The sequence below is a fragment of the Ambystoma mexicanum genome, chromosome 1p (assembly GCF_040938575.1).
Source record: "Ambystoma mexicanum isolate Mex_15411 chromosome 1p, UKY_AmexF1_1, whole genome shotgun sequence".
Classification (NCBI taxonomy): domain Eukaryota; kingdom Metazoa; phylum Chordata; class Amphibia; order Caudata; family Ambystomatidae; genus Ambystoma; species Ambystoma mexicanum.
In genome coordinates, this window is record NC_090921.1 from 1,039,510,075 (window position 1) to 1,039,528,777 (window position 18,703).

The window sequence follows — 18,703 nt, forward strand, 5'->3', positions numbered from 1 at the left end:
ATGGGGGGGGCAATAGGAAGAGGCTCCCAGTTGCCTCCCCACATTCGAAAAAAAATCAAACAATTCAAGAAGATGGAGCCACCCAGGGAAGGGCTTCAGGTGGCTGGAACAGCAGGCAGAGAATGTATATTCTCGCCCGCTGTTCCAGCCACCTGGTTGGCTAATGGCACTTCCCTGGGTGCTAATGGCACTTCTCTGACTCAGACACTTGTTTGAGGTTCTTTCTTCCTCACATCTATTCTCTGTTTAATTGATTCCTGCACCAAAATCAGAAAGCATCACTTGAGGATATTTTCTGCGATATGTCAGCAGCAGGCATTGCTTGGGGAAAGGTAGCAGAGTTCCACCACAATTAGTTTCACCCCTACTGCTAGTTCTTGGTAGGTAGATCAGAGGTGCCCTCCTGTGGTGCGAATATGTGCCGTATGATTGTTTTTCAAATTCTGGTTGCACAAATACTCCACCATACTGTGCCTTGATCCCGCAGGTTTGCTTGCCTGCATGTCGTAGATCTGGTTCTCATCTCACCTCCCCCTAAACGAGACCCCATCACTGGCCAAAGTTGACATTCAGCTCTGTTAAGGTGCACAGTCCTTACCACACCCTCTCACCCCATCACAGGGCTCCACAGACCAGGCATCCTGCCCCAGAACTTTGCAGATATACACATTGTGAAGAATCTGAACAATGTGTCCCTTTTCCCCAGAGGGGAACCACCCCCTGTGAGGCTAGGGAGGTGAGGCCACTAAGCAATGCCCTCCCTGGGGGTCTGGGCAAGTGGGACCTCACTGGGAGTGACTCATAGCAGCACAGAGATATGCACATGTAGCTAGAAGAACAAAATAGCTCATAAATGAGTATTTTACAGAGATATGCACGTCCATCACTCACCCACAGCAGATAATGAGACAGACGGTTTTCTTGTGTCCCTAAACAAAGCAAAAAAAGCAACAGTGAATACCAAATTGGGTAAATGTCAACATAAAGACAGACAACTGCAAAACTATGCTTAGAAGCCAGCAGAGGGCCTGGATTGTAGTGGACATGGGCTCCATCTTAGACATTTCCACATGTTTAAGACTGCTGGAAAGTAATTCCAAGGCATTTTGGATTTTGCCAAAGATGATTCATACTGTGATAACAGTTGAGAGCAGTTTTCATTGTTCTCTTCCTCCAAGACAACATTGGAAACGCTACCCACATCCAACTATATTTTCAGCTTACTGTGCATAGCCCGCACATGTGGTCGATTCCAACAACATCTTCGATCATTGAAAAATACACTAAGTGGTCAACACACTATAACACTGAACATCTCTCCAGAACACCACTTCAGTCACCTCTATCCTCAAATTATTTGAATGGCATCGGCACAATAATTTGCTCAAAAATTGGTGACTAGCGTTGTTTTGGGAGCACTTGTCATGTCATGAGGGACCAACAGCAACTCACAATCCAAGTAAATGCAGTTGAACACACCTTTGAAGTACAAAGTTGGAGGAACGACAATAGAACCTACAAATTAAGAGGAGAAACTACACAGAATAGCATCAGGATGCGAGGTGAACATAAACAGGTGAAGATGGCATATTCTAAGGGATCCAGCATCCAAAAATCGATCCGTAATTAACATCAAATAAAAACTCTGCCCAGGACAATATTAAGCAAGTCACTCACAGTTCCAGGGTTTACCCATCATGCTTCTTTTATGGTGGTGCCCTTGTCATGGTTGAGGTCTTCGTCATGGCTATGGTATTTGTCAGGTTGGATTACTGAATCTTGGCATCGCCAAGATTGATGTATTTTCCCGGGAATGACAAGGCAACAGCCACACAACAGCTACCATGGCAAGAACTGTATGGGACCTGGGTACCATCAGGTATGATTTACAACCCCCACTAACATAGATTCTCAAAGATTGCAAATTGTGTCTATTTGCTGGTGGTTTTCAAGTAACCACCAGGATTTGGGAGGGGTTTCTTAATATTTCTAGGGTCCCTACTTAGTTTAGAGAGTGTTTCCTTCGAGTTACGGGCTCTACAAGTGTTGCAATTACTGTGCAATTGAGCCAACTACCCAAAGGGCCCTACAAGCCAGGAGGCCCCTAGGAAGGCCTCCAGAGGGGATGAGAGGACCTAGAAGTCGAGGTTAAGATGCAGACTTTAACTCACCGCTCCCCAGGACAGGAAATGGCAGAGATAAGTGGCGATTTCACCAGCAGGGAATTTCGTGGTTCAGTTCTAGGTGGGCTATCTTAGCACGTGAGCCCTACTGCCATGGGAGATTGCAACATTTGCTTAGAGGAAAGTAAGGGGATCCCCAATAGGAAATCCCAGCAAAGGCTGCATCATTGAGTAGCATGCTGAGTGGAATCCATGAACCAGTAGCATGGGCGGACAAGGCTATCAGCTGGATAGCCAAGATCAGTAAAGTCCAGCACCCTGGAGGAATGTACCAGCAATTCCAGATGAAGTCGAAGGGATCCCCCCCACACCTGAGGATGCACAGGCAAAAAACTGAGTTGATGCAACAGCCACGTCAGGAGGCAAGAAAGGTGCAGTTCGAGGGGTCAAGCAGCACAGACAAGCCCTTAGAATTGAAGATGCATGAAGACACCTCCAGTCCAGTAGATCCAGCGGTCTATGACAAATCAAGCAAACGGAGCATTGAACACAGTTTCTTCTGGTAGTCGGAGAGGAGGAATTTAACCATAAGGATTTTTGATGAACTAAAGATGACGGTGCAGATAATTCACCTTACTCAGGTTGTTTCTCTAGATGCTTCAAGATCAACCCCCAGTGATTGACAAAGTTCCAGATACAGAGGGAGCATTAATGCCAACAGGAAGGACAACAATTACCCTAGCTTCCAATCACATACCAATGCACCATTCAAACATTTAGCAGTCAGCCAATCAATGCCAGACAGCAAACACCACCTTTCATAAACACTCATCAAAGAAAACTCAAAAGATGTGGATTCCAGAGAAATCCCAGACACCAACTCCTCCTCGTGCACCCACACAGTACTTTGTGAGCTTCTGACCAGAGCTCAGGTCTGAAACTACATGGACCTTACCAGTCTCCACCCAATCACACAAGGTTGACTACAATTGCCAGACTACAGGATTTCACAATGCAGAGACTCCATTTAGAGAGACTTCAGCAAGAAAAGGTTTTCCTCTGAGGCGAAATGGCTACAACTTGTGCAGACGCTATATTATAATACAGTGCCATCAAACAGAACCAGTTCAACTGCCTGGGTCCGTTTTCTGGCTGAGGAAAATGAAGTGGCACCTTGGCAGTAACCCTTAGGTTTTGGAGAAATGGGGGTCCTGCAAGAACCGCTAACATATAAGAGTCACGTCCGCAGTCAGATGTGGATGGCACTTACTGGGGAAAAATGGTCAGGACATCTGATCAACACAAGCAAAAACTACATGGAACTCAAATATTAGCAGAAGGTTGACTTTTACCTTGGAACCAGTATCTGGGTTAGATGCCCTAGCTGGCTGCTGCAGTACTTGGTCTCAGGTTCTGGATTAGTACTGGGGATATAGCACCCCACTCACTTCTCATCCTTCTACTCAGTTATGGAAATACAGTGCCCCATTCGCTTCTCAGCTTTGTGTGGCCCTCTTGGCATGGTCTGCTTTTGTTTTTTGTGTGATCCATTTGTGGGTTCTTGAGTGGCCTTCTTGGCTTGGCTACCTTTTGTGGAATTTATTTGCAGCCTGAGTTAGGGATTTCACGATTGCCATTTGTCTGTATTTTCAAAAGAATCTGCAAAGATCTTCATCTCTCAGCACTGAACAATAACACATGGCTGTGCTGATTTGCCCAGGAATTCTGATAGGCTTATGGTCTTAAGCGATCAGCACTGTATGGGTTTTTGATGTAGGTCCTGTTATGGCAGAATTTCATTTTTGGGGTTCTTGCTCCGTAAACCGTGTGGGTCCCCTTAACTCCGTCTGCCATGTTTTAGCTTCTCTTTTGGTACCCCACCCTGTCACTGCAGCCCTTTTTCTGATGTGCTCCCCTCTGTAGCACATATGGCTACCATGGCATTGGAGCTTTTTAAGTACCCTGTTTTGCTCCCTGGGGGATTCCATCACCCTGAAGGTGTGTTGTGGATTAGGCTAATAGCAGTTGTGATCTAGTTTAGCTACTCCATAGTTCTAAAATCTTTTACTGTGCTCATAGCCTATTGACCCTTGAAAGAGTGAGCCGAATTGATCACCCCAGTGCAGGCTCTCTGGCAAAATACTCATTATGGGTGACCCGAGTATTTGGTTAAATGCCTGACCAGCCAAGAATTTCTCGAACTTAACAACCTTAACCTTGGGCTGCTGCCCACAGCTGCCGCACACACAGTTTGGTCACATTGTCAATGCCATACTCTTCTCCAACCCCTGGTAAATCTCCTGATGCTGCCAAACTTCCCAAAAATCTTTAGAAACCTAACCTTCCACTCATTGCAACATAGGTTCGATACCAATTAGGCAGATATAAAATATCACTTTTCTGAACTTTAAAGAAGTTTATTTGTCCTTGCCGTCTGCGAATCTTGCCCCGACATCCTTTCGCGCAGCGAATGCGGATAGCACCAGAGTTTTAGGCACTTTAGCCTCAGAGATACGAAAACCTCTCAAAGCCCCTGGTAAATCTATCAAAAGGTAGCTCGATGACGACTTGCATCCATTAAACATGCAAGCAGAACTCTGGAAGGAAGTTGTGTAAATCTAAATGCATGATAGACAAGACAGACGATACAATTAAACTTCTCAGAAAGAGGAAATCCTCCTTCCATAGCTAAATCTCACTATCTTGCAACAAAACCTCCCAAATTTTCAAAATGGCTAAATGTCCTGCAGGCCCTGCCTCCCTGTGAACGTCAACAACCCATGAATTGCTGACAATCGTGCATCCTTTTCCCAAGACACAATCGAAAGTCTCTCCAGGTTGATCCCAACTCAGTCTAGATCCAACCAATGGGCCGTGATGGAAAAACAATGCTTCAGCTCCTTGACCTTCCCTGAAAGATGCTAAAAAAAGTTGTAATCAAACAACTTTCTGACTATACGGAATCACACTAGCTCTCTCACTCCAATCAGTCCAGTTTCTGCCCTGAATACAGAATCCACCCTATTTCCATTGAACGAAGATTTGCTGGTCAACCTAGATGATAACGTTCCTGTTCTTTTCCTCTTCAACTGGTCATCTGCATTTAACACAGTTTAACAAGAAATCCTCCTGCAGATATTACAGTACACTTTTGGCATTACCGGTGTTGCCTTGAATTGGATCACCTTCCTCCAAGTCAGCTACATCCCAGTGAGATCTAGCATGATCTGCTCCACACATTTCTGTTTTGGAGCTAGTGTTCGGCAAGGCTCTGTCAAACCCTGAGGCTTTTTAACTGCTGTGTGAAGCCCTAGTAGATATCCTGCATCGCTTTGCCCAGTCTTTTCCAGCTATATGCAGAGGACACACAAATCGCATTTAATCTCACATACCCAATATATTCCTCATCATCTCCTCTTGCCTAGTAGAAAAACAGGATTCGATTATTGAATGTTCCTATGTCCCAATAGCCCTGGTCACTCCCTTTCAACCTGCCACTCTTTTATTGCCCCTTCCCCTCACACCAGTGAATGAAATGAAGTGCTTTTGTTTTTCCTAAAACCACAAGCTATCATTCAACACATAGATTAAGCCTGTCACTAACACCTCCCTATGCTAAAAGCAACCCCCTGCCTTAATATGCAACACAAGATTGTAGTTCGAAGAGCAATCGCATTGCCCAGACTGGATTATTCCAAAAGCCTCTATTTTTGGCCTCCTGAAAAACCTCATCTACACCCACAGCGCTGCCAAAACAAGTCCTCCCGACTGATCCTTGGCCTCAAACCCCAAGATCACATTACCTAGAGCATATGTTTCTAAATGCACCCCTTGCAGGGCTCTTAGATCTACGACAGCAAATCTTTGCAGCTCTTCCTTCAGTAAAAACAAACTGGGTCTCAGTCCATCAGCTCAGGCAATTGTGTCCTCTGGAACAACTTACCACCACTCAAAGCAGACTAAAAAGGATGGTTGACAGGAGTGTAGGGGCAAGAAGGTGAGGTATCCGTTGATGAGAGAATGTGCTACTGTGTTGTGAGAGAGAGAGAGGGAGAGGGAGAGAGTGTGTGTGTGTGTGTGTGTGTGTTTAAGGTGCAAGAGTAGAAGTGGAGAGAAGGGAGTGGAAGATGACAGAGTGGAAAGGGGTGAACAAGTAAAAGGAGGGGTGGGTAGTAGTGGGGAGAGTCGTAGTTGAGAGTACTAGTGGAGATGGGAGAGAAGCAGGGGAGAGAGTAGGAAGGATGAACATCAAAGGGTGCCATCAGTGGGACAGAGAAGGATAACGCTGGCAGAGAGAGAATAGACGGTGGATGGAGTTAAAGAGAGGAAAGCAGCTGGAGGAAGGGGGAGTAATAGAGACACACAGGGAGATGAACAGCAGGGTGTAAAAGGAGGAAGACAGAGCAGGGCTTAGTGTGTGGAAGGCACAACCCCCACAAGCCCTTAGAACTAACCCAAAGATAATGTAGGTCACACCTAGCAAGTTCCACAGGGAGGTTAGATCGATACAGTGGTTACCTTTAGGGCGTCACGAATAGTGTTGGGATGGCAATGAGCCTATAACATCCTCCTAGGCGCGTCCACATAAGGTAAAACCCATACAAGGCCATATAACTTACAAGACACGGGGCTGGGGGGACAGGCTACATCACCAGGCACCATGTAGAAACCTCATAGCGCATAGAAGCGGTTGTTTAACACTAGAAATGCTCATACTCCACGGCGCCATTTCGTAACAGGCCCCAAGCGAGACGGTCCCCATTCACATAGACCAATTTCTAAACAGCATAATGGCTCCGCTGGAGCCTTGTTCCCACGGAAGTCCATTTCCCTCTGCAACGCTGGAGGTCCCTCCAGCGTTGCAAATACGGAATAAGGAATGTGTCCGACACAGAGCGTGAGAGAGTACCAGGCTCTGGGATGTGTCTATTCATCTCCACTAAACTGCCATCGAGCCACTGACCCCCACCCAGCCAGTCCGGTGCCGGCTGCACATAACTAACCTGACCCCTACTCTCCTGGCTCTCTGATGAGCACCTGACCCCCAGGTCCTAACCTCCATAAAGTATCCACCCAAGATCTAAAGCCCACATGGCTGTATATATTTCCCTAGCAGCAACACAATTCCCCAGTAACATGAGATACCGGAAAGGGTAAATCAAAGATCAATCCCCACAGGGGAGACATTAGGTGCAGGGACTGTGGGATCAATGGATCCCTGAATGTATGGGCCAGCATGAGGGTAGCTTATCCTCCCCTCTCCTTGGCACCCCTTTCCTGTGCCGCCCAGGTGCCTGCCATAATTAATAGTCTGTCTTAGTTGTTTAGTTTCGCTAGGAAACAATGTGTTTTTATGTCTGCCCTGACCTTCACAGCGAGGATGAGCCCTGCTGACCCATGTGGAGTCGGATTGACGGAGAAGAACTAGCCAATTACTGCTCGGCATCCCCTATGGAGCAAGCCCATGTGTAGGGTGCCTCCAATCGGGAGCACCAAAATGTCCTGTATAGTGATGACGCTCTTTGTGCTTATATCCCCATGATTGATGATTTAAGATCAGAGCTCTCTCGAGCAGCAGAGTTCTCTGCTGGCCTTTGTATTTTGTATGAGTAAAACCTTGTTATCTTTGCAAAGCTACCGCCTGGCCTATTTCCCTAGTGGGTTGTAATTACTATGTAGTGTGCATTTAGAAGGACTTGCCTTCGTTTGGTGACCCTGAGATGAGATTCCTCAGCCCCCGTACTTGCAGCGATATCCAGGTGGCCTCTCCGGAAAGGGCCGTGCCCACCTACAGTGAGTAGTCCCCCAAAACACGTACGCAGAATAAGTGGTCCTTGTGGGTGCCAGCTTTTGCAGAAACCTGCCGGCTCGCTGGAGCAGGGTGCAGCTTTATCCATTACTGACTACACCGGCAGAGGGATACACAAACCCAACATATGTCTCTGGGGGAACAATGGTAGCAGACCCGGTACAGCCCAGCCCCCTCCTTACGCTGCACCCCCCCCACAGTATCCACTCACACAACGGTAATCGCTAGAGACCTCGAAGTGGCATTGTCCACTACACGTACTGAATTAGCTAGATTACGTGCAGCATGTGAAACAGCAAGGGCAGCAGAAGTCCCGATGCTGCCCCCAGGAACCCCTCCCATACCTCCCGGGGAGGAGTGGAAATATGGGGACTTTTTATTTAGGATTGACAGTGCACCTATAAGAGCAGTATGTGTGGAGAGAGAAGGGGAGACAGCCTGGGGTACGAGAATGTAGGGTCGGCAAGGGGGTGATGAATATTGGAGCGATTTCGATGACTGAGGGAGCACCCTCCCTGAAACACACCAAGGGTAGAAAGTTTGTGGGAAGGAAGGTTGAGGGAACGGTTTGGGAGAATATCATTAGCAAAGAAGAAGGGAAGTGGTCTGAAAACAGGGAAACTTAAAACGATGTTGCAAATGCCCCTAATTCACAAAGGTCCAGGACGTCCCCATTATGTTCCGTTGGCACAAATGGACAAGAACAATCTTCTTAAGTCCCTCCCCCCACTCACTGCAGGGGCGGGAAAATAGATCTATGCATTCGAGAAACACACAGCTGGGGTGCCCCTCGTAATAGGAGACATCAAAAGTGTGTTGGTTTCGGCAGTGGGAGACCAGGCAGAATCCATTTGGGTGAAGGCAGGGTACCCAGGAGTAACACTGAGCAACGCTTCCCATGATGGAGCATCGTTCAACAATATCAGAGCACGTGTCTGGGATGCACTGCAGAGGACCTTCCCAGATACTCCCGATTTACAATCAATGCACATGAGGAAGATGCTGCGCAGTACATTCTTCGAGTTCAGGAGATGTAGAGGGCATAGACGGGCAGCGCATGGGTCCAATCCACTTCTTGGTTTTATTTTATTGTGAAGCGGGGGCTCCCAAAGAAAGTACAGAAGGCCATAGATAAGATAGAGCGGGTGGAGGCAAAGGGCTGGCCTGAGAGCCAAAGCATCATAGTGCACCATTGTAGGAGGATCAAAGAGTATGAAAAAGAAACTATTAAACAAAGACAGGCAGAAGTGAAACTAGTTCAGAATGAACTAGTGAAAGTAGCTGCGGTGTCAGTAGCACTGCCCCCAGAACAGACAGAAGAGGAGGGGAGGGGTGTGCCACAGTCGCCCCAGAGGCGAGGATGGCAGCAGTGAAGGCAGACAATGGGCAAGGATAGTGGGGAGGAAAATCAACAATCGGCGGGACCCCAATGGCAAGAAGGGCAATCAAGAGGACGAGGTGGGTTCCGAGGGCAAAGAGCAGGGGGTTTTGGGGTACTAGGATTGCAAGGGTGTGGCCAGCGACAGTGCTGGTTATGCGGAAGGTGGGTCACTTTGCCAGAGAATGCTGTTGTAGACCAGGAGGGAACTACAGCTATAATAACCGCCCTACAGAGGCCCCAACTCCAGGAGCCCATAGGGGTTCATCCAGGCGTCAACCATGATTCCAGACGAAATACACCAAGCATATACTCTTTACCTCCCCAGATACCTGGCCCATATTGCCATCCTCCACAACAACGAACCATGCAACATCATCAGGGCCGCACCAACACACCGACAGAGGGCAGCTGGCAACCTTTCGCCACTGCACCCAACGGTGCCGCTGCCCCCTACCAAGGAGTGACAGTTGTAGGGGGGAATCCCTTCTCGTTCCCAGATACAGACACCTACCCTGACAAGTACAGCCCACAGGGAGCACTTGCGTATCCACTACTGTCAATGACCTTGCATCCAGAAGAGGAACCACTGGTGGGGTCAAAGATAGGAAATAAGCAATTCATCTTCACGGTTTTTTCATGCGTCAGCCGTTCCATGTCAGACTTATTACCTTCTGAAAGCACATTTTGTTGCATGTCTCTCGCTATATTTTTATATATTTCACTATGTGCTGAGTTGTCTAAACAGCCGGGCGTTGAGGCTCGAACCTGTAATCCCAGCATGAGGTGGGGAGGCTGAGGTTCTGGATGAGGGTTCGCGGCTGCTGTTCGCCGTCCACTGGTGAATTGCGCTAGAGCCATCTTGAGTATATTCTGTGCAACCCAGAGAGCAGGTGAGTTGTTTTTGGGCCGGTTTCTGATTCCATCAAGTGGGATCTACGAAGTACACGAGCAGTGAGCTGGGCCTCACAGATACGACCTCCCAAAAAAAGAAGAAAAAAACATGTTTGAAATGTGTATTTTTTTTTTAAGTTGTCTAAATTCCCCAACCTTATATGCAGGGGTAGTATGCCACTGGGTATTGAATTCATGTCTGATGTGCGAGGGTGGTTGAGCAGGGATCCTGCCAGCTCCATGCCCTTCCAGAGATGCAGTAAGACCCTGTGTCACATTCTGGGATGTTGACCAGCAAGGCCACATCTCCCAGGAAGCCTTGAAAAACACACCCACAGCCAGTAAACTGGCAACAATCAGGGCTGGCCAAAACCCATACATTGTGTCCTTGAGGTGTATCTGCGAGTCACAGAGAAGCTATACCCCACGTTAAGAGAAAACAAGAAGGCGGCTTGGGACCAGGACGCTGCAATCCATCTTGCGTCTCGGCCCCTGTGAGGCGAGTGTTCCTTCCCACTTCTCGCTCTCTGTGCCCTGTGTCTTCATTTCTGCTCCTTTCTGCCGTTTGGCCGCCCTTTCCCCCCTTCTTCCTCCTTTTGTCATCTTTGCAGGCCTCTGCCTTCATTTTCGCTTCCTGCAGTTGTCTGTCCCTTCCCCCTTTCTTCCTCCTTTTGTCATCTTTGCAGGCCTCTGCCTCCATTTTCACCCCTTTCTTCCTCCTTTTTTCACATTCAAGGCCTCTACCGTACCTGGCTCTCAGACGGCCTATGCCCTACCCTCTTTCCCTCCCCTGCCGGCCTCCTTGCCCTGTTTGGGTCCTCCTCAGAGGGAGGTGCTTCTTAACAGTGTCCTGCAGGGCAGCCACTGCCTGGGCAGCCCTCTGCTAAGGGCCCCATGGCAGAGGGCAGCTTCTAAAGAAGCAGCTCTAGATGGTGTCGGCCAGTGTCCGCAGGAAAAGCAGGCACCCATCAACCAGCAGCGACAAAGTAGGTGCGGTGTGGCCAGGGGGGGCACAGAAATCACTGTACCCCACCAAACTGGCCCACCTCTCTCATTACCACCCATTACCTGTATCTCCTAACCCCCACTCGATTTCAGCCTGCATGTACCCATTCCAATTGATCAGATGTTGTCCCATATAGACTCACTGAGTTGTCAACTGTGCTACCTAGCCATCTCTCACATCTTTGCCCAAGCCTACTACCTTCCTATAAGCCACCACATTCAGCCTGCCAGCATGCATCAGCCCGGAGACCAGTGTGCTTAGCTAAACATCCTATCACGTCACCTTCATCTACCCTACCTTCTGACCCCATCAGAACTAACACCCAGTCTTTACATATGCCACCACCCCCGCACAGGGCCCCCCTGACCAAAATCAAAGCCCACCACTGCCCCTGTTGGGCAGCAAAGAACTACCCAACACAGCCAATGCCAACCAACATGACACTGCCATATACTCTAAACCTTGCATGGGCCAATCAAGACTACTGCGTCTTTGCACCTGCACATCCACCTCGACCCACCTACCTTGCTCTGGCACTCTCAGAAAGCAGCTACTCTGCTTGGGCACACCAGTCCATTTGCCTTTTACACTGCCACACTCAGAAAACATAAAACTTGCACACGCACCGCTGCCATGCCACCCGCTGTCCGCCCCTTAGCGCCATCCCCACCACCCAACAGGAGTCCTCTCCTGCACCCCACACCTCTTCCATGCCAACGCTACCACCCAAAACTTACACGTGCACTCATCAACGTGTGCTCCTTATGCGCCCATGCCACAGAAGTACATGACCTATTACTCAGACATAACCTCGACTTGCTCACCACCACAGAAACTCAGTTGCACGATGCTGCCAGTCCAGCCCTAACCCTAGCCATCCCACCTGGATATACCATTTTTAGATAAGACAGACCTGAAAGAAGGCGGTGGAGCCACCATCATTGCCAAGTCCTCCCTGCCTAGCTGAACCTCTGCCCTGGCCCCCTTGCAAGGAAACAAAATCCTGCTCACCAAACTAGCACCTAACCCTCAAACCACCATTATCATCCTTCTCCTCTACCTCCAGCCCAATCACCTTAACTCCCCAGACTCTGACATCCCTCTTCTCTCCCCGCTCATCAAACCTAACACCAAACTCATCCTACTTGGCAATTTCAATTTGGGCTTTAATGACACCTCTGACTCTAAGGCCACCTGCCTCACTGCCACATTACATTACAGGAGAATCTCACTCAAACCGTCACTACACCCATGCACACCAAAGGCTGCATCCTCGACTGGATCCTGACTCTGAACACTCCCATCACGATCACCACCGTTGACCCCCCCTTCCATGGACAGACCATTGCCTGATCCAATTCCTTTTATACCGCATGTGTCCACAATGGCTTGCAACAATGCCACCCGCATCCCTATTACCTCTAGACACACCCGCAAACTCACTGCAGAGATATTTTTTTTTTAAACAATTTTTATTATTTTATAACAAAAATACAAACCAAACTTGCAGTGCATTTAAAATCACATCAAATTACTTCACTTCAAAAACAAAAATGTATACTGCTCACTCCCTCCCTCCAAGCCTATTCTTCCACACCACTTGTTCCTGCACTGCGCAAGTGGGATCCTGCATTTGCATTTTCTGCTGAATCTTGGTCACTCGACTCGTCATACGTGGGCCCAAATAGTGTAGCGACTAAATGGTTCCAAGCCGTCAAGGTTTCTGCTTCCTCCTCCCCCCGAGAGTTGTTTCCTTCCTGCCATACTGCAGTTTCAGCCTCTGCCCATTTTTGTAGATCTTTCCACCACACTTCTACTTTCGGGCCATGGCATGCTTCCCAGCCCATCGCAACTCTGCGTTTCGCAAGTATATACGCTAGGTCTTTGAGTTTACTGACGTGCTTAAGCTTGCTCGGTCTGGGAAACCCTCCCACCAAGCAGGCCCATGCTGATTCACTAATAGCTTAACCCCTTTTGTCTCCAATCTATACGCTACTTCCCACCAGAATCTTCCGATCACTGGGCACGCCCAGAACATATGCACCATCCAGACATCCTCCTCGTTACATTTAGGGCATGCTTGCCGTCCTGCATTCGCAAATGTAGCTATTCTTTGAGGCGTCATATACGCTTTATGGGTTATATACAGTTGTATCTGTTAGAGCCTCGCGTTTCTCGACACCTTCTTATATCATCTCTGGGTTCTCTCCCACATCTCATCTGTCATAGGGGTGCCCACTTCCTCTTCCCATTCTTGTCTTAACTGTACTAGTTCTTTCCCGACTTTGGACATCACCATCTCATATATTCTGGATATCTCATGCCCCCCATCTGCTATGTCAGATCACGTCTAGGGTGTCCTCCGATTGACCTTCCAATACTGCCTCAGGCCATATTTCTTTGACCTGCCGCACCACCATATGGTATGTAATATATTGTCCCCTGTGCAGCCCAGTTTCCTCCTCCAGGGTATCAAATTCCACAATCCTGCCTTCTCACCATATGTCACCCATCGTTACTACCCCAACTGGTTCCCAATGCTTCCTGATCGTCTTCAGTAGTTGGCCTCCTTTTCCCACGAGCGCCACCTGCGGGGGAACTTGGGAATGGATTCTCCATTTCTCGACAGACCCTGTGCCATATCTCCCATCCCAGTAACATCATTTTCGGGCGTTCCTTCATATCCGTTCTGGGCAGCCATATCATTGCTTGTAAGAAGTACGGTGCACAGTCTGATCTAAACAGTCTGGATTCCGTAGTCTGGTCCCCTGACAGCCATTTTGCTACATATTGTAATTGGCTCGCTAGGTAATAGATTTCGTAGTTTGGCAATTTTATTCCCCCTTTCTCATGTGTATTTTGTAGTTTCGAGAGGGCTATTCTGTTTCTCGTCCTACTCCACAGGAAATCTCTGCATATACTATGCAATCGGGCAAAGAATCGTTTGGGGATCAGGTACGGTATATTATTAAAATAGAGTAGCAATCTCAGCAGGACCACCATTATCAGCAATGCTCCTCTTCCCATCATCGCCAAGGGGAGCTTCGCCCAGAATTTCACGCTTCCTTCGATGCTCTTAACCGCCCTCTCAGTATTATGTTGATGTTCTGCCTCCCCCGTGTGGTAAGTATCTATCCCAAGATACCTAAACGTGTCAACCTCCCATGGTATTTGTAAGACTGGCAGTTGCTCTAGGGGGAGCCCCCTATATCTACCAAGCGGGAATATGCATGATTTTTTGGGATTTACTGCTATACCAGATAATAAAGCGAATTGTTCCATCACTTCTAGCACATATTGGGGGTTTTCCTCTGGGTATCGGAGGTACAACAAAATATCATCTGCATACAGGGAAATTAAGTGTGGCTCTGTTTTTATGGCGATACCTATCTCGTTGTATTGTTGCCTTAGGCATATCGCTAGGGGCTCCAATGCTAAGATCTATAACATTGGGGACCACGGGCACCCTTGTCTAGTGCCTCTGCTAAGCTGCCATCTCTCTGATACTACCGACCCGTTTTTACTCTGGCTAAAGGCTCACTATATAACAGTTTAACCCATCGGAGGTACCCTGGCCCTATCCCGTAATTGGTCAAGGCTGCCATCAGCCAAGGCCATTTTACTGAATCAAATGCTTTTTTTGCATCCAATGACACAATAGCCATCTCTCCGTCATTGGCATACTCAATAACTCGATGGAGTCATCTGTGATTATTAGTAATATTCCTATTTGGGACGTACCCGGTCTGGTCCAGATGTACTAGTTTGGTAATGACTTTCCGCATTCTGTTCGCTAAAACTGCTGTTAGTATTTTGCTATCTTGATTTAGCATTGAAAGTGGCCTGTATGATCCGCATTCCCTGGCAGGTTTATTAGGTTTCGGGAGGGTCTCTGGGAGCTTCCCCTTGTCATAAGCCTCAGTTAACATTGCTAAGAGTGGGGGGACTACCTAATTTTTGTATCTTTTGTAAAATTCACTCGGGAGTCCATCAGCTCCCGGGGTCTTGCCTGTGGGTAATTGCATCACTACTTCTTCCAATTCTTCTAGGGTAATTGGGGCATCCAATTCTTCCCGCTCCTCTGCACTAATTTGGGGCAAGCCAATATCTTCTAGCGTTTCCCTTATTCTTCCATGATCGCTTTTTCCTGCATCTCCGTATAGAGCTCGATAGTATTCTACAAACTCTTGGTTGACCCCCTCCTGGGTGTCCACCATACTCCCATCTTCTTTCACTATTGTCCTAATTGTGGGTCTGGGGGTTTCATTTTTATAAAGCCATGCTAACATTCTCCCTGGTTTGTCTCCTTCAGCATGCAATCCCTCCACATATTTCTTGTAGTTCAGATTACACAATCTTTCCCAGCATTCCGTGCATTTTTGCTCCAATCTAAGCATCTCCTCGTTCTCTTCCTCAGTGTTACCATCCCTTCCCAACACCTTCTCCAGTTCACTTTCTATCTCTTGCAATTCCAGCACAATGCCTCCTTGTAATCCTTTAGATTGCGCTATAGCTCTCCCCCTTATCACCACTTTAAAGGCTTCCCACAACGTGCCAGCCGACTCAACACTCCCTGTATTAACATCAAAATAGCTCACTATTTCCTCCCTTAGACTTTCCCTGAACATGGCATCTTTTAGTGCCTCGGCTCTGAGGTGCCAAGTGGGTATCCTAGCTCTCGGGGGCTGATATTGCCATTTTAGTATTAAAGGGGAGTGGTCCGAGAGGACCCTAGCTTTATATTCTGTTTGCGTTATCTCCGGCATCAGCTCTTGTGTGACGAATAAATAGTCCAATCTAGTATGTAAAGTTTGCGAGGCTGAAAAGTGGGAGTACTGCCCCTCTGATACATGTTGCCCTCTCCATGCATCCTCAAACCCAAGGTCCGTCAATAGTGACTGCAGCGCTCTGGCCGCCGGTGTGGGTCTATCTATCTTGCTGTCTGACCTATCAATTCTTGGGTTTAGCGCACAGTTAAAGTCCCATCCCCAGATTACTGCCCCTCCCATCCATCTGCCCATTTTACTTTACAGAGACCTAAAATATGCTGTTGTGTCTTGGTTGGGGGTGTATGTATTAATAACTGTTATTTCTCTGTTTTCTACTAGCCCTCTTACCATGGGACATGACGTGGACAAATGACAAAGAGGAAGGGTATTCCAGCCTACTGCCCAATACGAATCGATCAAAAGATATTTGGGGAGGCTTCCGCCAATACCTAGCTGATAGAGAAGCTAGCAGATGTAACGGAAATGCTGTGATGTGTTGAAAAGTAGATCATTGAATAACCTAAACATGTATTAATGTACTGATTCCTTTACATATGTCATCTGATTGTACTCATGAGCAATGCTGTATTTCTGTGTTAAATAAAGTTTTTTTTTTTTTAAAAGACATCAGAAGATCCATGTCTTCTTCATCAAAGGAAGGGCAAGGTATTGCTGCTGCAGCTGCTACAGCACCACCTAAGAAGAATTGTTGTGCTGCTTTCAAAGTGGATTGGTTAAAGAAAATAGTTTTAACAGAGTCCGAGAATTCACAAGATAAGGTGCAATTTAGAGAGATTTTTTAGTACAATGCTGATGTGGGCCTATTTTGCAGAAGATGTGCAGAAGCTAAAGTTACTGGAGAATTTTCTACAGGAAAGAAATGAGTTGATGGGTGGAAATTGAACGACATGAAATGCCATTTAGTTGGAAATGTTCATGTCTCTGCTCTACAGGCTCTCAGGCACAAGAATTCAGCAGAAAAACTGGGGTTTGGATTATGTAGCATGCTGGCACAAACTTCAACTTAATAGATTTGCCATGGTAGAGCGACAACGGTCCAAGCCTGAAGAGAAGTTCTACTGCACAATGTATTAATAGCTGTAAAATTAAACACTTCAATGCTATCTGTGCAAGAAATCCACAATCATATAGCACAATACACCAAAATACCAGATAGCTGGAGAAGTAAAACGTACAGGTTTGAATTCCTAGATTCCATCAGCAGCGTAATCAGATCAGAAATCACGGCAGAAGTTCCCAAAGCTCCATTTCACACTCCGATTGTTGACGAAAGCACTGGCATTTCAGTCAGTAAAATGTTAGTTATTTACTTTTAAATCAGATCTCTTGCGGCAACACCACATTCAATGTACAAACAGTGATTGGTGACATTGTCAAGTGAACGACTTGCAATGCGGAAACTATCACATCAGCCATTACTGAATTTGACTCTGCCAATGGTCTGAATCTGCGGAAAATGGCGATTTTCACATCAGATGGTGCATCGGTTATGCTTGGCAAAACAACAGTGTTGCTACAAGGCTTAAACAATGTATTCCACATTTAATTGAGCAACACTGTGTAGCTCATCGTGAAGAATTGGGCATCAGGGTTGCTTGCAAGAAGGTGTCAATGTTTAGGGAAGTAGAAAACTTGTTAAGAACAGTGTACTCAGTGTTCTGCAGATCTCCTTTGAGAAAATCAAAATGCGAAGAAATGGCATCAGTCATTGAACGTGATGCTTTGTCATTTCGACCCCTCATTGAAGTGAGTTGATTATCAAGATATTTTGCAGTGAATGTCACAGGTATCCCCCCTTCTCACCTGTTTGTGGTCTTTCTTCGATGGAGTCTTCCAGCGTACGATACAGGTCTTATACAAGCCTGCGCGAATGTCCTCGGCTTCCAGCGTGCGTTCTGCGATCCGAGTCCTGGATCGTTCAGAATGTCCGGGAATTCCTGGAAACAGCAAAGCTTACACTCGGCAGAGGGTAAGCGGAGATCCGGGATGAAAAGGAGGGCAAGGGAAGGAGGTAGGTGGAGGGTTCAATGGAGCCAGGAACAAGAAGTTAACGAGCGCGAACTTCGGCAGCACACGTCAACCACAGTAAACAGTAGCGTTGAGACGTGCAGAGCCACAGGGGCGTGGCCGCTTATAGAACGTGACCGATTGATTAATTTATTTATTTATAGAGCGCCTTACACTAAGGCGTGCGACACGGAAATTGGTGCGCAGCGTTCCGCGGTCGGTGGCCATGTTGGATGTACTGCTGAGTGTAAGCCTCTATGGGTCAGGGACCAGGAATTCCAGAAGGGACAAGTCCAATGGTTCATGACAGCATGCCTCCTCCGAAGGCCTGTTCCTCAGGGTTTGCGGGGGGTATAAGGTGGTACCTTTTGAGTAATCCGGGGGCATTAAGGTTTGGGAATGGTTCCCAGGTGCGTTCACTGAGAGGGTACCCTTTCCATTCAATCAGATATTGCAGCTGACCACGTCTGTACCTGTAGTCACATATTCTGGACACTTCGAATTTCAGCTGGTCGTTGACGATCACTGGTGTAGACCTTGGAGCAGTCTGGGAGGACTGGACGTATGGTTTCAGTAGAGATGTATGAAACACTGGGTGGACTCTCTTCCAGGAGTCTGGTAGTTTGAGTCGGAAGGCCACTGGGTTAATAATCTCCTTTATGGAGAAGGGACCATAGTACCGGGGGGCCAACTTAT

General features: G+C 47.4%; 1 protein-coding gene across 5 annotated transcripts in view; it reads right to left on the reverse strand.

Annotated features, from left to right (window-relative positions):
* WDR59 (WD repeat domain 59) overlaps positions 1 to 18,703 on the reverse strand; it is a 1,538,892-nt gene that overhangs the window by 1,148,252 nt on the left and 371,937 nt on the right. For all 5 annotated transcript variants that reach the window (XM_069604207.1, XM_069604197.1, XM_069604168.1 and 2 more), the window contains exon 6: positions 892 to 929. In XM_069604207.1, coding sequence (XP_069460308.1) covers positions 892 to 929 — 38 coding nt within the window. The remainder of the gene's footprint in view (positions 1 to 891; positions 930 to 18,703) is intronic.